We start from the raw sequence: 21,643 nt of genomic DNA, 5'->3' as shown, positions 1-21,643 counted from the left end.
TTCTTGGAGTCAGATCCCGAGGGGGAGGAAGAAGAGGAGGAGGGGGAACTTCAAGAGGAGGTTCTGCCCAATGAGGAAGGTTCAGACTCTACTTCAAGTCAGGGCGTAGAGGACCTTATTATGGCAATACGACAGTCTTTGGACTGTCTGGACCTTGACGCCTCAGCTAGGGCGGAAGGGCCATTTAAGCAGAGGCGTAAGAGGGTCGTTTGTTTCCCAGTGTCTCAGGATCTTTCAGATCTGGTAGAGGAAGCCTGGAAGACCCCAGATAAAAGGTATTGCTACTCCTCGTAAATTTGCAGCAGGAGCAGGTCGCTAAGTGGGAGCTGCCTCCAAGAGTGGATGTGGCTGAGGCTCGTTAAGCAAAGCACACGGCTCTGCCGGTACAAGGGGTGGCCTCCTTTAAGTATCCACTGGACAAAAAATTGGAAGGATGCCTTAGGAGCATTTTTATTGGCGCCGGAGTGGTTATTCGCCCATTATTGGCATATGCATGGGTCTCTCGAGCCATGGAGAAGTGGGCTGACAAATTAGTGGCAGGCCTTGCCGGTGACTCATCCAGAGAGTACTTACTGGTACTGGCGGAACAGATACGTGCGGCTGCAGACTGTGTGTGAGGCCGCACAAGATGGAGCGCAGATTTCCTCCAGAGTCTCAGTCACGGCAGTCGTGGCACGCAGAGCCCTCTGGCTTCACGCCTGGGAGGCGGACGCCGAATCTAAATGCGCTTTAGAGTCTTTGCCTTTTTGTGGAGGCATCCTGTTCAGTTCTGAGCTTGATAACAAGAGATATGGTAAGAACTTACCTTTGTTATCTCTGTTTCTACGAAGTCCATAGAGTCCACAAGGTTGACCTTGGGGTATAGCTGGATCTGGATCCACGGGCACCACGCAGTTAAAGCTTTCACTGCTCCCAGGATGCACTTGGGTTCGTCCTCCTCTATACCCCGCCCCCAACCACAGGCACTTCAGTTGGTAAGCAGCCAAGGCCGGAGGAGGAGACTAAACAGAGAGAAGGAAGACTGGAACACACAAGACACCATACTCACAGAAATGGGAGATGGAAAACCGGTGACCAATCACATAGCCCAGTTGAAGCCAGGTGCGTCAGGGCGGGCGCCCTGTGGACCCTATGGACTTCGTAGAAACAGAGATAACAAAGGTAAGTTCTTACCATATCTCTTGTTTTCTACTTCAGGGTCCATAGGGGGTCCACAGGGTTGACCATGGGGATGTCCCAAAGCAGTTCAACTAAGGGCGGGAACGCTACTGTGCAGAAAGGAGAATCCTGTGCCCAAAGGATGCATCCTGAGAGGCAAAGGTGTCAAACGCATAAAACCTCAAAAATGTCTGAATGGAAGACCAAGTGGCTGCCTTGCACAGCTGAACAGCGGAGGCACCACATCTAGCAGCCCAAGAAGGACCAACAGACCGAGTGGAATGAGCCTTAACAGAGGCTGTAACAGGTAAATGTTCCTGTATATAAGCCTCTCTAATAACCGAACAAAGCCAACGGGCTAACGTTTGTTTGGTTTTCATAAGAGGGGTTGGCCTGTCAACAAAGAGGACAAACAAGGAATCGGACTTTCTTACAGAAGCAGTCCGATCAACATAAACTCTAAGAGCACGGACAACGTCCAACGAAGCCTCACCAGCTGAAAGTTCAGGAGATTGAAAAGCTGGCACCACAAGTTCCTGATTGATGTGGAACTTAGAGACCACTTTAGGCAAAAACTCAGGACGAGTGCGAAGCACGGCCCTGTCCTGGTGAAAAATTAGGAAGGGGGGACTACAGGAAAGTGCCCCCAACTCGGATACCCTCCTGGCTGAAGCAATTGCCAGGAGAAACAGTTTTCAGTGTTAACCACTTGAGGTCAACGGACTCAAGAGGCTCAAAGGGAGGTCCCTGCAGGACCCGAAGAACCACCGCCAAGTCCCATGGAGCCACTGGAGGCACAAAGGGAGGTTGAATCCTAAGCACACCCTGGAAAAAGGTGTGAACATCAGGCAGGGTAGCGATCCGTCGTTGGAACCAAACCGACAGAGCCGATACGTGAACCTTCAAGGAAGCAAGACGTAAGCCCAGGTCAAGACCTGACTGCAGAAATGCCAAAATCCTAGAAACCCTGAACACTTGAGGATCAAAGTTTCTGGACTCACACCACTGAAAGTAAGTGTGCCACACTCTGTGGTAAATCCGTGCAGAGGCAGGCTTACGCGCCCTCAGCATGGTACCGATAATAGAGGTAGAAAAACCCCGGGACCTTAAGACGGCTGTCTCAAGAGCCACGCCATCAAAGACAGCCGACCCAGATCCGGGTAAAGGCAGGGCCCCTGAGACAGCAGGTCCCGACACTGAGGTAGAAGGAACGGAGCGTCTACGGACAAGCTCCTGAGATCGGAGTACCAAGGACGTCTGGGCCACGCTGGAGCCACTAGCAGAAACGTGCCCCTGTCCTGTTTGATCTTTCTGAGTACCCGAGGAAGCAGGGAGATCGGAGGGAACAGGTACGCTAGGTGAAACATCCATTTCACCGACAGCGCGTCCACTAGGCTTGCGCCTGCATCTCTTGTCCTTGATCCATACACGGGCAACTTGCAGTTGTGACGGGAGGCCATCAGGTCCAACTCCGGCAGTCCCCATTTGTCCACGAGAAATTGAAACACCTCTGGGTGAAGCGACCATTCCCCGGGATGCACGTCGTGACGGCTGAGGAAATTTGCCTCCCAGTTGAGGACTCCCGGGATGAAGACTGCTGAGATTGACGGAAGGTGGCCAAAGCCAGGATCTGAGACACCTCTGACATCGCAGCGCGACTGCGAGTCCCTCCCTGGTGATTTATGTACGCTACCATGGTAGCGTTGTCCGATTGCACCTGAACTGCTCTTCCGTGAAGAGCGGTGCCTGACGACAGTAGAGCACGGAACACGGCCCGCAGCTCTAGAACGTTTATGGGAAGGGCGGCTTCCTCCACCGACCAACGGCCCTGAAGAGACAACGAGCCTGTCACTGCCCCCCAACCCCGGAGACTGGCATCTGTCGTAAGCAGAACCCAGTCCGGGATCCAAAAGGGGCGACCCTGGACGAGATGAGCTGACTGAAGCCACCACGCCAGAGACCGGCGCACTTCCGGTGACAACACCAGCATCTGGGATCGGATCCGGTGAGGTAACCCGTTCCACTCCGATAGAATCTGCCCCTGCAGGGGCCTGGAATGGAACTGGGCAAATTCCACCATGTCGAATGCCGACACCATGGACCCCAGGACTCTCATTGCTGAGTGGACTGACACCCTGCCACTGCTTAGGCAACTGTGTATCCTCAGTTGTAAAGAGGACACTTTTTCCGGAGTCAAGAAAATCCTTTGTTGACAAGAATCCAGAAGTACTCCCAGATGGACCATCTGTAATGATGGGACAAGAGAGGACTTCTTCCAAATTATCAACCACCCGTGTGCTTGAAGACAAGCAATGGTCAGGTGGAGATGACGAAGAAGCACCTCTGGGGAGCTCGCCAGCAGCAGAAGATCGTCCAGGTACGGCAACAGCCGAATACCCTGACCCCGAAGATGGGCAGCCATAACTGCCATCACCTTGGTGAACACCCTTGGAGCCGTGGCAAGGCCGAAAGGCAACGCCCGAAACTGGTAGTGACGGTTCAGAATAGCAAACCTGATGTGCCGATGCTATGGGCACATGGAGATAGACGTCGTGGATATCGAGGGAGACCATGTAATCCCCGGGTTCCATCGCCAAATTGATGGAATGTAACGTTTCCATCCTGAACCTGGGAACTCAGGTATTTGTTCAGAGACTTCAAATTCAGGATAGGGCGATGAGAACCATTGGGTTTCTGCACCAGAAACAGAGTAGAATAGTACCCCGTCCCGCGCTGAGACTGCGGAACTGGAACAATGACCCCTGCGTGTAGCAAGGATTCTATAGCTACCTGAATCTGGACAGCTTTTGTCTGGTCCAGAGAAGGACTCGTGCAGAAAAACTGGTGGGGCGGCCTGAACGAAACGACAGGGCGTACCCCTGAGAGACCACTTCTCGAACCCAGACATCCGTGGTGGTACTGTGCCAAAACTGGGCGAATTGGAGAAGTCGGCCTCCCACTCTGGGGTCCCCCAGAGAGAGGCCCGTCCCATCAGGCAGCAGGTTTATCCTCCTGCTTGGAAGAAGGGCGCCGAGCACTCCAAGCCTGCTTCTTGGGCTTGGGCGCGGCCTTGGTTGCTGAATGCCTCGGAAAGGACTGACCCTTGGCCTTACCTTGAACCCGAAAGGACCGAAAGGCAGAGCTCCGAACCTTAGCTGGCGCTGAAGCCGAAGGAAGGAAGGCCGACTTGGATTTAGCCAAGGTATCCACTATTCTGTCCAAGTCCGGACCAAATAGTAACTCACCATTAAAAGGCAAAGCCTCCAGACCCTTTTTAGAGTCCGCATCTGCTCGCCAAGACCTTAGCCACAAGGACCGACGAGCAGATACAGCTGCAGCCGACACACTAGAGGTCAGCAGACTAGCATCCAACGAAGCTTCCCCTACATAGGAAGCGGCATCCCTCATTTGTCCAACTAACACTCTCTGAATTTTCAGAGCATCCTCTAGAAAAGAATCCTCCAAAGCGTTAGCCCAGCTCTCAATGGCCTTAGCCACCCATGAGATGGCCATGGATGGGCGCGCCACCGCCCCTGAAAGGGAGTAAATGGATTTCAAACATATCTCGACCTTCCTGTCTGTGGGATCCTTCAAAGAGGAAATACACGGTAATGGGAGCGTAGCACTCTTAATCAAGCGGGTGACGTGGGAATCCACAGCCGGTGGAGTTTCCCACTTCCTGCAATGTGCTTCAGGAAAAGGATAATTCGATGCCAACCTCTTTTGTGGTTGGAATCTCTTACTGGGCACCTGCCAGGCCCCCGCCATATGATCCGTCAACTGGTCAGACAAGGGAAAGACACTCGACGTAACCTTAGCTTTTTTAAAGTTAGGGTACTTAGATTTCGGGGCCGGTGTATCATCCTCTATATGAAGGATAGCGCACACCGCCCGAACCAATGCCGGCACATTAATGGAGGACTTAGTCTCCATCTCCTGGGCCGCGGCGTCAGAGTCAGTGTCTTCATGAACTTCTCCATCATCTGAAGACAACTCCGAGTCTGACAGCTGCGCTGTTAGAGAACTCACGTGACGCTTGGGCGCCTTATGGAGCAAATCACTCTGCAACATAGACTGAAAAACAGAGGATGAAGCCGCCAGACTCTGCACAGAGCTGGAGAGTACATCCACCCAAGGTGGAGGCGCAGCATGAGGATAACCCTGAAAAGACACCACCGACTGCTGAGTCACAGGGGGGGACTCGACATACACAGGCACCCCCGCATAAGGACCCACAGTTTGAGACCCTGGGGGAGACTGCAATAAATGTGGAATACCCGGGGAATGGGGGATGTTAGGCTTGGGCAACGCCCCAACAGGCACCGCAGCAGGCACCGCTAAGCGGTCCGCAATAGATGCCAACACCTGGGAAAACATCGCCCAAGGAGGATCCTGTGAAATAGGGGGCATGGAGGGGCCAGGCACCAGCTGGCACCGCTCGCACAGACTATCCTGAGATAGATCCCCCCTATCAACTCCAGCAGCACAGCGTCTGCAGGAAAACAGCACAGGAGCTCCGGAGCGCTCAGTCTCCTCATCAGACATGATACAGTAAATACTTAATGAATACGTATCACCAGAGGGAACATAGTGAAAACACCCCTGCACTCACAGTATGCAACACCAACAGCCCACAATATGGAACTGTGCAGCACACAACTGTATGTGACTGACCTCGCAAATACTTTATTTAGACAAGCGAAGGTCTACAGAAAACAGCCCTTCCCCCACACACCTGTCGGGCTGTATGGAAAGGAAAGGGATAGGTACAAGCTGACAGTAAGTTTGAAAAAAAGTCACAGACAGCAGCACTAGCAAAAGTCACATACAATGCAGTAAGGATTTGGCTCACCGCACCTTCCGCTACAATCAACCTCCCAGAATCAGTGTCTGGGAGGGCATATAGCGCTGCGCACACTGTCCCTTTGCAGAGGAGAGGTACACAGGGGGACCGGTCCATGCACCGCCTGGGAGTCTGCGTAACAGCCTAGAAGATGGGCGCCGGAGAACTCTGAGGAGGGGCCCGAATGTAGAACAGCTCAGCGACGCCAGCACGCATGAGAGAAGGCGCGCTGAGCTGAGGGGAGGAGCCGCTAAACCAGGTAAGGCTGCCTCCCCAGGCTAGTGATTAACCCCAGGGGCGCTGGTTCCCCTCCAGCAATTACTCCCTGGTGGTCCAGCGGACGCGCGGGGTATGCCTGCAGGGGGGGAGCCGCAGCCGCTACTAGCGCCGCCGGTCTGTCCCCAAAGACCGGCGGCTTAGAGACTGCATTTGCCCCACGTGCAGCGCTGACAGCGCTACACGCGGCTTACCTGAATCCCCGTGAGCCCGGCAGCAGTCAGTGGGAAGTCCCGGAGCCACGCAAGTACTGACTCCGGGGTCCCGCTGCGATCCCCAGATCAGTACTGGCGTCGCAGCGCCAGCGGGGTTGTTGGAGCGGCAGCGTGGATGTCCAGCTGGACAGTCTGATGCTGCCGCTCAGAACAGTAAAAATAAAATAATAAATCTTCTATCTTCTGAAAATAAAGCTTAGGGGCTGTCACAAACAGCCCCACTGCGACAAGGTGACCCGACTCCAGCCGGGCACCAATTAAAACTGAGGTGCCTGCGGTCGGGGGCGGGGTATAGAGGAGGACGGACCCGTGCATCCTGGGAGCAGTGAAAGCTTTAACTGCGTGGTGCCCGTGGATCCAGATCCAGCTATACCACAAGGTCAACCCTGTGGACCCCCTATGGACCCTGAAGTAGAAACTATTATATCCCAGGCGACAGGTGGAAAGAGCACTTTTCTGTCTGTGTTGCCCCAGAAGCTAAGGGGCTCACGCTTCCGAGTCTTCCTTTCGAGGTAGGGGAACGATTAGAGGTCAGGGGGCCCGAGGACGCTCTTTTCCCAGTAGGAGTTCTGCCCCCCAGGGTAGATTCTCCGCCACATTCAGGCGCCCGGGTGCTAGGGCATCTGAGAAGCAGAGTACCTGACAGGATCTCAGCCCATCTGGTCTTAGGGAGGGTAGGAGGTCGTCTCCTTCTTTTCCAAGACAGGTGGGTAGCTTCGGGAGTAGATGCCTGGGTAAGGTGCAATGTCTCACGAGGTTATGTGATCGACCTAAGGGGGCAGCTGCCACAACGTTTCTTCGCTACAGCATTACCCAGGGAGCCGGAGAAGAGACGGGCCTTAAACCAGGCTATCAGTTCCCTCTGTTCAGAAGGGGTTATAGCTCCTGTTCCACAGTCTCAACAGGAACAGGGGTTTTACTCCAACTTGTTCCTAGTCCATAAACCCAACGGCACTTATCGGCCGATTTTGAATCTATGAGCCTTGAATGCCAGCCTGTGGGTGGATCGGTTTCGCATGGAGTCGCTTCTATCAGTGATCCAGGGTATGTCGGCAAACGAGTTTCAGGCGTCTATCAACATCAGAGATGCATATCTCCACATACCGATTTCGGCGGGGCATCAGTCTCTACTCGGTTTGGCTACAGCTCCGCGGGTCTTCACAAGGATCATGGCAGCAATGGCAAGCTTACTGCATTCCGAGGTAATAAAAGGTGATTCCCTATTTGGACAATTTGCTAGTAAAGGCAGATTCCGCTGCCCAACTTCAGTTCCACCTGGATCACACGGTGCAGGTGTTACAGCATCATGGGTGGATACTGAATCTCGAGAAGAGTCACCTCAGGCCGTGCCAACGTCTGACATTTTTGGGGGTGATCTTCGATACAGCACTGGAAAGGGTTTTCTTGCCAGAGCCCAAAAGCCTGGGCCTTTCAGGACTTAGTCAGGAAAGTGCTGTCTGCCCCTCGGCCATCCGTTTGGCTGGGCATGAGGTTACTAGGCACGATGGTCTCTACCTTCGAGACCATCCAGTACGGCGGCATCCATTCATGGATTCTCCAGTGGGATATTCTCCGGAATTGGATGGGCCGCTCAGACGACCCTTCTTCTCAGTTGCTGGTTCTGTCAGACAGCACTCGTCAGTCACTTCTCTGGTGGCTGATTACCGATCATCTTTTCCAGGGTCGGTCCCTGCTGACTCCCAACTGGATTAATGTCACCACAGACGCAAGTCTCAGAGGTTGGGGAGTGGTGACGGAGAACCTCTGTCTCCAGGGGACCTGGTCGTCATCAGAGATAGGTTTCCCAATAAATATGCTGGAGCCTCGGGCCATTTATCGGGCACTGTGCGGGGCTCAGGCCCTCCTGGTGGGCCGACCGTTGAGTATCCAATCAGACAACGCCACGGCAGTGGCATATGTAAACTAACAGGGCGGAACCAAAAGTGCACTTGCCATGGCAGAGGCAAGTCTCATTCTCTCTTGGGCGGATACGTTCTTCCCGGCAATATCAGCAGTCTTCATACCTGGGGTGGATAATTGGGAGGCAGACAACCTAAGCAGGACTACGTTTCTCCAGGGGAGTGGTCTCTCCACCCGGAAATTTTCCAGCAGCTGGTCCAGAGATGGGGGTTGACGGAGGTGGACCTGATGGCGTCTCGACAATATTGCGAGGTCCCTCGATTTTGTGCAAGGTCCAGAGATCCTTTGGCATTTGCAGTAGATGCCATGACAGTTCCCTGGAACTTCCATCTGGCCTATATTTTTCCTCCAATTCCCATGTTACCAAGAGTACTCAGTCGAGTCAGGGAGCAGCAGGTTTCAGTCATCCTAGAGGCTCCAAACTGGCCGCGCCGGTCGTGGTTCGCCACGGTTCTCAGGCTAGCCGCAGGGCCGGGTTGGAGTCTGCCTCTGCATCCAGATCTTCTGCTACAGGGGCCATTCGGTCACGAGGCCTACCTTAGTTGGCTTTAATAGCCTGGTTGTTGAGACCCTTCAGTCATCAGGACCATGCTCCGGGCGCGGAAGCAGGTTTCTGCACAGAACTACCACAGGGTTTGGAAAACCTATATTGTGTGGTGTGAGCAGCGGGGAGTACATACTGCCCAATTCCGCCTGTCAAGGTTTTTAGCATTTCTGCAGGGCGGTCTGTAGGCCGGCTTACGGCTTCAAGCTTTGAAGGTACAGATTTTGGCTCTTTCCATTTACTTTCAGCAGCGTCTGGCTCTCTCCCCAGAGGTGCGGACTCTTTTACAGGGGGTCTTGCGAATACAGTCTCTGGTTCAACCAACAGTAGCACCATGGGATTTGCCCCTGGTTCTGTCGGCTCGTAAGCAGGCTCCGTTTGAACCTTTGGAATCCGTGGACCTTCGGTTCGTAACGTAGAAAGTGGTTTTTCTGTGGGCCATTGCCTCGGCTCGGCGGGTCTGAGTTGGGGGCCTTGTCCTGCAAACCACCTTTTCTTGTTTTCATGACGATCGGGCTGTGCTCAGGACGGTTCCTTCTTTTCAACCGAAAGTAGTTTCATCTTTCCACTTAAACCAGGAGATTGTTTTTCCTGTTTTCTCATCTTCAGAGTCCTCAGGGGACCAGGACGATCTATCATTATTGGATGTTGTCCGGGCCCTACGCATTTATTTAGACAGAACTTCGATCTTACGCAAGATGGACTCTCTATTGGTTCTCTACGACGCCACAAAGGTGGCTGTCCGGCCACAAAAGCAGACCATTGCAAAATGGCTTCGTTCAGTGATTTCAAGGGCTTACTCATAGGTGGGGCTCTCCGCACCAGATAGGGTGTTGGCTCATTCCACTAGGGCCATGGCGGCCTCCTAGGCGGCGCGTCACGGGGCCTCGGCTGAACAGGTTTGTCGCGCAGCTACCTGATCCTCTGTCCACACGTTTGTGCAGTTCTACAGGTTTCATGTTTTTGCCTCCGGGATGCCCATTTTGAGCGTACAGTTTTCCGGTCGGGCAATCTGAGCGTTCCCTCCGATGTGGGCGGCTTTTGAACATCCCATGGTCCAGTGTCCCCCAGCCCAGACAAAAGAGAAAATAGGATTTTTGGGTACTTACCGTTGAATCCTTTTCTCTGAGTCAGGCTGGGGAACACTGCGTTCCCTCCCTCACGCTCAGCGGTACTGAGTATGAGTTATGATTTTGGGTCGTATTGACCGTCAATTTCCTTTTTATTTTTCGGAGTGACAGTGTCACTGAGTATTGCTTCTCCTTACCAGGCACTTTTGAGGTTGTACTGAAGTCAGGGGTTGCAGAGGGGAGGAGTTATAGATTTCAGTGTTCGTGCCAAATCCACACCTTCCCACCTACAACCCATGGTCCAGTGTCCCGCAGCCTGACTCACCATTGAATCCTTTTCTCTAAGTACCCAAAAACCCTATTTTTTTCGCCAGCGCAATAGTAAAAACACATAGGTCCATGAACTTATCACGGATCCTATGGGGGGCAAACCAATTAGCCACAAGGAGTGTGAATCAAGTAAAATATTACAGTTGCCAACGGAGTTCAAACGCCGGCACCGCATCTCGCACCCACCCCTCGCGGCCCTCTTTCGAGCTGAACTCCCTCAATTTTGTGCGCAGCCTGCTGTCAAGTGCGGCCATTTTCGCGATAACTCGCACCCGAGAGTGCATCGCTTTTAATTGGATTGACCCCTATGTGTTTGAGGCAAATTATCTTATTTGGGATTATCGGCGAAAAATCCCAGTTTTTCGCTCCCGAAAAAAATATCGTGGCCAATTGGATGCTGCCCTTTGTCTGTTATTGCCCAGTCTTGTTTTATTATCAATTTGTTCCAAATGTAAAGCGCAACTAAATATGCTGGCGCAAAATAAATAAATGCTATAATAATAATAATAATTAGTAAGATTATAATATTGTACATGAAATAGTGGGATACTTAGTAAAGAGAGGGCATATGGCATTGCTAAACAAATACTTAAGTTACATATTGCTTAGACAGTATATAGTATCATAGAGAGCGTAATTATGATTCAGTGTTAATGCGTTTCGGATTTTCAATGTTTATCAGCTGTAGTGAGATCCCCAGACAGTGAGTGGCAGGAAATCTGATGTACAGAGCATTTTATTTTATATATTTTACCTGGGCTACTTGCACCACCTGTAGTTGTATGTGCTGCGGTTGCTGCATGCCGGCTGTAGCTTGCGACACTGGGATATACTGGATCCGCTGGTAGTCACCCTGTGCTGTGCGGTATTCTGTGGTCAGCGTCTGTGATAGCTCCGTCATTGCCTGCGTCAGAAGGTCTGTGGTCTGGAGGAGAGGTGGTGCATATTTAGGATATATATACTAGTAAGGTCACATTGTGTGCAGGGGAGAGGTAACAGCCGTTTTCTTACCACCACGGTCTCTCCACTTGTGCCGTCAGCCGTAAGCACCGTGGGTGCCGTACTGATCATAGTGGTCTGTGCTGTGATAGGCAACAGTGCGAACTCGGGGTGTTTCTTACGTATATGTTGAACCATCTTTGTCTAAATAAAAAGATAATTAGGAGTAATCAATTCTATAACAGGACAAACAAGTCTAGAGGGACCCTGGCAACACCACAAAACATTAGGTTATAAGCAGGTCTGTAGTTTTTTTTTTTTAAAATTGAGTCATTTGTTATTGATTTAATAGATAAAGAACACACATAAAATACATGAAACATAAGAGAAACAAAAGATTAAAAATGTATACATGTTAAACAGGGCCTACATACAATAAGAAAACTTACATTATATAATACACATCATATTTTCATATTTGTAACGTGTAAGGCTTTGTGATTATTGGTGTAGAGCAGGGGTTCCAAACCACGGCCCTCAAGGCACAATAACAGTCCAGGTTTTAAGGATATCCATACTTGAGCACAGGTGTCTTAATTAGTACCTCAGTTATTTTGATTTAACCATCTGTGCTCAAGCATGGATATCACTAAAACCTGGACTGTTCGCGTGCCTTGAGGACCGCGTTTGTGAACCACTGGTGAGGACAGGGGTTGGGAAACATTGGTGTAGAGAGCTGGGTAACTAGTATAAACCATTACCCCTTGCACTGATCCAATTGCCAACAGAAAATAGGAGCTTCGTGACACCGCTAGCAGGGCTTTGGTGCTACACTCATTAGGGTGAAGCTTAGCGGAATTGGTTTGGGTGCGTTTTGAAAGCAGGGAAAGGACACAGATGTGCATGGTGGAGGGTTGAAACTGGAGAACACCCAAGTCACTCTGCAGGTACAGTATGTATGTCATGTCTGTAGTGAACACGCGTGTCACAGGGATGGAGTATTTACTTATCAGATAGTTTACTCCTTTGCAGAGCAGTCACTGTCCGGCAGGACAGGCTGTGACAGGTCCCTGTTCTAATGTAATAGAGTGGTCTCGTTCCCACCATACTGCTGTGCCCCGAGAGGTGCTAGCTGCCTTTAGTTTGCCTTCAGCAGTGTCTCACTGGCTACATTTCACATAGATTAATATACTTGTGGGCAAAGGTTATTCTGCATAAAACTAGTGTAAGCAATCTAATTACATGATAATATCTAAGCAGAGCAATCGATTTGGGTTATCTAGCAGCCTGACATAGATAAGAAAGTTAATACTTGGTAACACCAAGCAGTCAAGACACAAGTAACGTTTGTCTATAGGGACAGGCCAGGCCCCGGCAGAGAGCAGCATGCACTGACCTTACTACTGTACTGCTTGGCACAGTGCGGACAGCAGACTGGCGGCGTTGCTATTGTTCCCGTTAGTTGGGTATGAGTACTTAGCATGGGGTCAGGCTCTCCTGGCCCAGCAGGACGGAGTTTCCGGATGCTCGGAGGCAGCTCTGCACCTGGGTGGTTTTTCAGGATGTGCGCTTTCCGCTTACTGGCACTTTTGTAAACCTGTTCAATAGAAAAAGTAGCTCAGCACAGTATTCGTACACATACTGAGCCTCCCTATGATCTCCTGGGCGTTACCTTCTCACAGTACTGGCAATAATAGTCCCGGTTGGGTTTGATTATGGGCAATGTCAGTTCAGGAACCTCTTCGATCTTCATTTCTGGGTGTCGCTTTGACAAATGATTGACCTAAAAAGGTAGAACATAGACAGCTATGCATAAACCATGTGACTATGCAGAAGAGACCAACTACTGTAGTTTACGTATGCCGCCCTCCGTACCAGCATGCCTCTCCGCCGGAAACCCATCATGCACACGCGACACTTGAACATGAAGCTCTCGTAGTCCGTGGAAGCGAGGCGCGGTTTGAAGGCCTTGGTGCGCCCCGTCCGATCTGCCTTTTTGGCTTCTCTCTCTGGATTGTGCATGCGTTGCATGTGTTCTCGGAGCTTGTCTTTCCTCTACAAACAAGAAAATAAAACAATATGAGTGTGCATCCAAAGAGCCAGTGTAGGCAGCCATACCCGTGATAAGTCTCTGATTTGCATAACTACCTTATTTCTGATTATACAAATGTGTAGGGAATATATTGATGGTCTATTTACTAAGCAGTGTTAGGAGACAGAGTGAAAAGTGATAAGGTGCCAGCCAATCAGCTCCCAACTGTCATCTCACAGGCTGTGTTTGAAAAGTGACAGTTGGGAGCTGATTGGCTGGCACCATATCACTTTCTTATCACTTTTCGCTCTGTCTCCTAACACTGCTTAGTAAATAGACCCCTGAGCCTTATTCAGAAGTGCACGCAGTGTTGATGCCGCATGCAAGCGGCCGATAATTTCAGCCTGCCCATGCATCAGTGTCACACTGTGGATGCATCCCAATGGTTACCGCCGAAAAACGCAGAACGAATTTTGGACGCAGAGATGGGCAATTTCAGGGAGTGTTTCTGGGTGGTAACAGGGGAGGTGGCTAGCCAGACATGGGTGCGTTGCAGTCAACGATTGTGCCTTTTACCGCAGCTGCACGGACACCGGCGGCCATGTTTAGACGGAGATTATGCACCTTCATAGGGCAGGTGTAATCTCGGATGGTGCTTATTAATGCGCACGGTGGCGGATTAGCACCTCAGCCGGCAGGCATCGCTGTACGAAATTAATCGGCCGCAGCATTAGCATAAAGACGCAGTCACACTTCTGACATAGACACAGCCGAGGCTGCAATAGCTGCAACACTGAATCGAGACCATTGTGAGCTTTCTGCATTCTTGACAGTATTAATGATGGGGGAAAACATTAAAATTTATTTACACTTATTTCATGACAGTTAAAACAATAAAATAGACAGAAGGAAAGCTAATATGTAACCAATCACAACAATGGCTACAGCCCGAAATGGACACCCTGAAATAATACTCTAAGAAATTTAGCTTATTAGCAATTCCAAAGACATTGCTGCCAAACATGACAATGATATAACAAGAGATATGGTAAGAACTTACCTTTGTTATCTCTGTTTCTACGAAGTCCATAGGGTCCACAGGGTTGACCTTGGGGTATAGGTTGGGAACCAAATCCGGGCACCACGCAGTTAAAGCTTTTAGCTCCCAGGATGCACTTGGGTCCACTCTCCCTATAACCCCGCCCCCCAGCCAGAGGCACCTCAGTTTGTAAGTAGCCAAAGGCCGGAGGAGGAGAGAAAAAGAGAGAGAAAACTGGAACACTCTAGAACCATACTCACAGAAAAAGAGACGGGAAACCGGTGACCAGTAACACAGCCCATATGAAGCCAGGTGCGTCAGGGCGGGCGCCCTGTGGACCCTATGGACTTCGTAGAAACAGAGATAACAAAGGAAGTTCTTACCATATCTCTTGTTTTCTACTTCAGGGTCCATAGGGGGTCCACAGGGTTGACCTTGGGGATGTCCCAAAGCAGTTCAACCAAGGGTGGGGACGCTCCTGTGCTGAGAGGAGAATCCGTCGCCAAAAAGGAAGCATCCTGAGAGGCAAAGGAAACCAATGCCTAGAACCTTAAAAAGGTATGGACAGAAGACCACGTGGACACCTAGTAAGGCAAAACAGCCGAGGCGCCACGACGAGCCGCCCACGAGGGTTACACGGCCCGAGAAAAAAACAAGCCTCAACGACAGAAATGCCCACCCATGGGTAGGCCCCTGAGGAAGACATACGAGGCCATCCAGCCAACATTTCATTATAGGCCGGCCATCGTTTCCTGTTAAAACCAGAAACCGCAGACCACCAATAAGGAGTCCGATTACCATAAGGAACTTGAACGGATCACATAAAGCCAAAGAGGCCGGACCACAGTCCATGAGGCCACACCAGCCGAGAGGACTGGGAACTGAATGGCCATACCATAAGTTCCAGAATAATATGGAACCTAAAAACCACTTTAAGAAGAAACACAGGGCGAGAGCAACTCACACCCTGACATGATGCCCTCCAGAAGAGGGAGCCACATGAGAACACTCCCAATTCAGACACTCTCCTGGTTGATTTAAACACCCTGAGAGAGAGAGAGCTTAAACAATAGACCATGTAATGGCTATCACAACCAGCGGTTCCATTGACTGTCCCCGGAGGGAACAAAGAACCACTACTAACTCCCCAGGAGTCCCTAGGGAGGACAAGTGGAGGCATAATCCAGAAAACACTCCAAAGGATGAACTGGATACCAGAGCGGAGCAATTCCATATCTTAACCATACCGACAGTGTAGAGATCCGCACTGTCAGGAAGGCCAGGCCAAGGGTGAAACCCAAGCCAGCCGGAAGGAATGCCAGAATATCTGGAAATCCTGGACACCGGAGGATCGTATCGACAGGTACGATACCATAAGAATTATGTATGCCACAGTCCGTGGCAGATCCCAGCAAAGTCTGGCCTATCTGCTCTAAACATCTCAATGAAGACAGAGCCAGGGAAGCCCGAGGACCACAGTAGGGGCGCAGTTAAAGACAAGCGATCCAGATCCAGGGAAAAACAAGGACCCTGAGACAACAGGTCCAGATAGTGAAGCAGTAGGAACGGAGCATCGATGAGGAGACACCGAAAATCTTAGTACCAGTGATGTCTGGGACGACCTGGAGCCCCCAGAAGGAAAGCCCCTCCGTCTCGAATTAAACTTCCGAAGACCTCGAGGAAGAAGGGAGACCGGAGGACACAGGTACACAAAGTGGAAGGACCACTTCACTGACAAAGAGTCACTGAAGGTAGCTTCAGTACTCCTAGAGCTGGACTGTAACACCGGTAATGTGTGATCGAGTCAGAAGGCCATGGGGATCAATCCCCTCAGGGAGGCCCCCTCTGCTCACCAGGAGTTGAAACCTCTCTTGGAGAAGAGACTAGTCCCCGGGATGCACGCTGTGACGGCTGAGGAAGCCCGCTTCCCAATGGAGAGCTCCGGGAATAAACACCGCAGAGTTGGCCAGGAGAAGACCCTTGGACTATGTCAGAATGGGTGACATTCCTGACATTGCCACCCAACTACCAGTGTTGCCTAGATGGAAGCCACTGTTGTGACACTGTCGGACTGAACCTATTCAGGTTTACCGTGACATATGGGTTAGGCCAGAGTGAAAGTCCAAGACAGCCTAAAGTATCAACAAGTTAAGTGGCAGGGCAGAAGCGACAGACGTCCAACTGCCCCGAAACGAATGCGGACCAGACACTGTCTTTAGCAAAGAACACCCTGGACGAGATGGCCATAGCCACCCGGACAGAGACCAACTCGCCTCCGGAGAAAGTATCATCGTTCGAACAGCGATCCGATGGAAAAAACTCGATCCATCTGGAGGGGAGTCAATTATGGCAAGGCCTGGAATGGAACTGAGCACATTCCACCCTACCAAAAGGTAGACACTCTGGTAGACCGCGCATCACAAAGAGTAATGACATATGTCGACTGCGTAGATATCCGCACACTCCAAGTTGAAGAGTGGAGATCTTGTCTTACGCCAGAAAAATTCTCAGATTCTGAGAATCCAGCAGTGCTCCCAGATGAAGAAAACCCTGTGAGGGATGCAGGGAGGACTTTTTCTCCGTTGACTAATTATCTGTGCCGAGAAGAAGCCACGGTTATCCTGACCTGGCGGTAAAGTACCTTGGTGATCCTGCTAAAAGCAGGAGACCGTCCAGAGAAAGGAGCATTCGGATACACTGAACAGGTGAACTGTCAGAAAATCCATAAAGCTGGTAAACCCCGATGGAGTTGAGGACAGCCCCAAAAGGCAGAGCCCGAAACTTACAAGTGTTGCTGTGGCACAGCAAACCTGAACCCATGCTGATGAGAGGGCTCTGTATGTACTCGTAGGTACGTATCCTGAATACTCGGATATACCATAAAATCCCCAGGTTCCAAACATCGGATGATGGAGCATGGACGATTCCACCTGAGTCAAGGCACCGTTGGAATCTGATTCAGGGATTTGAGACAGAGTATAGGCAAAGGAGGACCAGTCGGTCACCGCCCCAGAAAGAAAGTAGAACAACCAGTCCCTCACTGAGATAGTGAGGTTGGCCGAAATAGCTCTGCTTACCACAAAGACTGTATAGCTTTCTGGGATTGTAAGGCCCTGATCAGGTCTGAAGAAGGGCCCGTGTAACAATGCCTGTGAGGAGGCTGCCTGAGCAATGAGAGGCTGTTGAGAATCAGTACCTCACTCTGGAAATTCCCCAGATGTAGACCTGTCCCGTCAGGCTGAGGGTATATCCTCAGGTGTAGAAACAGGGTCGTCCGGAAGTCCAGGACTGCTCGGTACTGGATATGGTGGCCCCCATGGAGGCCGACAGCCTAGGAAAAAACAGGCCTTTAGGCTGACCCTGAGGACAAAAAGACTTAACAGAGTTAGTCCGAATGTAGTGGGAGTAGCTAAAGACGGTATCTCCCCATTAGTGATACTGCCAATGATGCAACGATCTTGTCAAGGTCAGGACCAAACAAGAACTTCCCCATGGAAGGAGTGTGCACCTCTGCTTTCCCATAACGCAGCCATAGGGTACTGCGGCGGATACAGACGCCGCCGAAACCCTGAAAGTTAGAAGACCGGCATCGCATGAGGTAATCCCACATATGACCACTGCATATTTTATGTAAGCGGCAAAAGATATTTGAACCTCAGACGTGTTGGAGGGGAAAAACGTCACAAAAGCATCACCATGCGATGGCCATGGTAGGACGGGCAACAGGCCCTGAAAACGAGTACATTGATTCCAGGCAAAGTTACCACCTATGGATCCGTAAAATCCGTCCAGGCCGGGATGGGAGGCGTATTAATGCCTGTAACCCGATGATTAACATACAAATCCATCCCAGAAGGGGATTTCCATTACTTGTGAGGACCCTCAGGGAATGGGAAACAGGAGGCCTTTGTGACTCCTCGTATCTGGCGACAGCCAGACTCCCGCTATGAGATCCACCCTTGGGCAGAAAACGGGAGATGTATGATACAGGTGCAGGATCGACATTCTCTATATCCAGAATGAACCTGGCTACCAGCCCCAAAGCAGGGATAATAATACTTGAAATCGGCTCCCCCCATGTGAGAGGGAAAGAGCCGAATATACCATCCAGTTCACGGCAGAGCCACTGGTCAGTAACCACAGGGCGTATAGCACGCCAATTAGTATTTCGTATAAAACGACATCCACCAGGGTGGCCGTTGTGGTAATCCCTGCAAGGGGAATGACAGACCGATGTGGTATCGGAGGTAATTCATGTACTGTGAAAAACCCCGGCGGGGAGCGACAGTCTGTTGCACAGGGGTAAATTGCAAGAAATTGCGAGATACCCAGTGTTCAAAAGGGCAGTATGGTGAAGTAACTCCAAGCGAGTGACGACAATGGGGCCCGCCCGGCGATCCTCAAAGGAGAGGATCCTGAGAAACAAACCGCCCTTTAAGGGGGTCGTGCAAGGGGCCCCGCACCAGATGGTGCCGCATACATAAACCTTTCTGAGTTAAAATCCTCCGCACTAATTCCTGCAGGCTATGACTTGCAGGATAGCAATAATGGGTGCAGTATCGTGTGCAATCTCCTGGTCAGATATATCTGACTATCTTGACGGAAATATTAAGCAGCGCCATACCGGTCCTGACTGACGCTAAGATTAGCTGCAGGGACCCATTATCAGCGTATGCAACTCACAGTTCCATCTAAAATATGGCAACGTGCAGCACGCAACAGTATGTGACAAACCTCACAGATATTAACAAATATATATATGTGAGGTCTCAGAACCACCCCAGGTACACCTGTATTAGGGCAGATAAAGAAAAGGGATAGATATACACTGACAGGTGAGAGAAAAAGCAGACAGTCAGCACTAGCATAAGTCACATACAATGCAGAAAAATATATATACATACATAAGCATGACATATAATATACTGCACAATGTCGCTACATTCAACTGCCCAGATTCAGTGTCTGGGAAGGCTATAGCGCTGTGTACACACACCCAAAATGGCCAGGTACGCAGGGGGACTGGGCTCACTGACATCCTAAGAGTTCTGCAGCACCACAGAGAGAAAATGGCCACTGGAGACCTCAGAAGAAGCGTGGCCCGCGGAGGAAGCAGCTCAGCGACGCCAGACTGTATTATTGAAAGGCGCGCTGAGCTGAGGGGAGGAGCCGCTAGACAGGGAAGGCTTCCTCCCCTGGCTAGCAATTAACCCCCCGGCATGCCGGCTCCCGCTGCCGCTATAATCCCTGGTGGGCTGTGGACACGCGGGGTATGTCTCCATGGAGGGGGAGCCCGCCGCCACCGCTAGCGCCTCCGGTCTGTCCCCAGAGACCGGAGGCATAAGGCTGCATATTCACACGTGGATCACCGCAAGCGGTGACCACGCGACTTACCTGTCCCCGTCGATCCAGCAGCAGCCCAGGGATTCCTCCAGAGCCCGGCTAGTACAGACTCTGGGGTCCCGCTGCGATCCCCAGATCTGTACTGGCGTCGCAGCACCGGCGGGGTGTAGGAGCGGCAGCTCAGACGTCCATTGGACAGAGTAGTAAAAAATAGCAGCCCCCCTGCAGTAACGGTGACCCAACTGCGGCCGGGCACCAACTTAAACTGAGGTGCCTCTGGCTGGGGGGCGGGGTTATAGGGAGAGTGGACCCAAGTGCACCCTGGGAGCTAAAAGCTTTAACTGCGTGGTGCCCGGATTTGGTTCCCAACCTATACCCCAAGGTCAACCCTGTGGACCCCCTATGGACCCTGAAGTAGAAAGTCTACTAAGCACGTTATACAAATTGATGCCCTGACCTGACCCCGATTGCCATGACTCAAGTCGCCAGTATAACTTCTCTTTTTTTAAGTGACAATTCCATGAACTGTGGTCTCCACGGTACACGTCTCACTATGGTCGGAGAAGCAGAGGTCTTCCATCATTCGGGGCCGTGTAATCTTGGGGCGGTAGTTGCCAGTGCACTAGCACACTATTTATTTTTGATGCAATGTCTTACTGTACGTGTTGCACCTTTGCAACGGTTGTTTACTTCCCACAGTTTCATTGTATTCTCCTGTATATTTCTTTTACAGAGATTTGTCTGTATTGTCCATTTTGTGCCTGATTGAATTCTCGTTATGGCTTTTTTTTTTTTTTTTTTAATTATAGTTTTCTTTTTTAATTTTGTTATATTGAAGATCAATAATATAACAAGAGATATGGTAAGAACTTACCTTTGTTATCTCTGTTTCTACGAAGTCCATAGGGTCCACAGGGTTGACCTTGGGGTATAGCTTGGATCTGGATCCACGGGCACCATACAGTTAAAGCTTTAGCTCCCAGGATGCACTTGGGTCCTCCTCTATACCCCGCACCCGAGCCACAGGCACCTCAGTTGGTAAGTAGCCTAGGCCGAAGGAGGAGACTAAACAGAGAGAAGGAAGACTGGAACACACAAGAAACCATACTCACAGAAATGGGAGACGGAAACACCGGTGACCAGTACCACAGCCCATCTGAAGCCAGGTGCGTCAGGGCGGGCGCCCTGTGGACCCTATGGACTTCGTAGAAACAGAGATAACAAAGGTAAGTTCTTACCATATCTCTTGTTTTCTACTTCAGAGTCCATAGGGGGTCCACAGGGTTGACCTTGGGGATGTCCCAAAGCAGTTCAACTAAGGGCGGGGACGCTCCTGAGCAGAAAGGAGAATCCTGCGCCCGAAGGATGCATCCTGAGAGGCAAAGGTGTCAAACGCATAAAACCTCAAAAATGTCTGAATTGAAGACCAAGTGGCTGCCTTGCACAGCTGAACAGCGGAGGCACCACGTCTAGCAGCCCAAGAAGGGCCTACAGACCGAGTGGAATGAGCCTTAACCGAGGCTGGAACAGGCAAACGTTCCTGTATATAAGCCTCCCTAATAACAGAACAAAGCCAACGGGCTAAAGTTTGTTTGTTGGCAGGCCAACCCCTCTTATGGAAACCAAAGAGGATGAACAACGAATCGGACTTCCTAACAGAGGCCGTCCGTTCAACATAAATTCTGAGAGCCCGGACCACGTCCAGCGAAGCCTCGCCAGCCGTAAGACCCGGAGCCTGAAAAGCTGGCATCACAAGTTCCTGATCTATGTGGAACTTAGCAACCACTTTAGGCAAAAACTCAGGAAGGGGGGGATACAGGAAAGTGCCCCCAACTCGGATACCCTCCTGGCCGAAGCAAGAGCCAGGAGAAACACAGTCTTAAGTGTTAACCACTTGAGGTCAACCGACTCAAGAGGCTCAAAAGGAGGTCCCT

The 21,643-nt window shown here is 50.9% G+C and overlaps 1 protein-coding gene across 2 annotated transcripts in view; it reads right to left on the bottom strand.

Annotated features, from left to right (window-relative positions):
• Window positions 1-21,643, bottom strand: part of PRDM10 (PR/SET domain 10) — a 122,399-nt gene that overhangs the window by 8,073 nt on the left and 92,683 nt on the right. For both annotated transcript variants that reach the window (XM_088476244.1, XM_088476245.1), the window contains exons 15-19: window positions 13,171-13,350; window positions 12,968-13,078; window positions 12,692-12,892; window positions 11,368-11,499; window positions 11,111-11,281 (exon numbers count right to left, since the gene is read on the bottom strand). In XM_088476244.1, the coding sequence (XP_088332370.1) occupies window positions 11,111-11,281; window positions 11,368-11,499; window positions 12,692-12,892; window positions 12,968-13,078; window positions 13,171-13,350 (795 nt within the window). The remainder of the gene's footprint in view (window positions 1-11,110; window positions 11,282-11,367; window positions 11,500-12,691; window positions 12,893-12,967; window positions 13,079-13,170; window positions 13,351-21,643) is intronic.

Source organism: Taudactylus pleione, unplaced genomic scaffold (genome assembly GCF_031769625.1).
Source record: "Taudactylus pleione unplaced genomic scaffold, aTauple2 ptg000185l, whole genome shotgun sequence".
NCBI classification, from domain to species: domain Eukaryota; kingdom Metazoa; phylum Chordata; class Amphibia; order Anura; family Myobatrachidae; genus Taudactylus; species Taudactylus pleione.
This window is presented reverse-complemented; position numbering and strand designations above follow the sequence as displayed.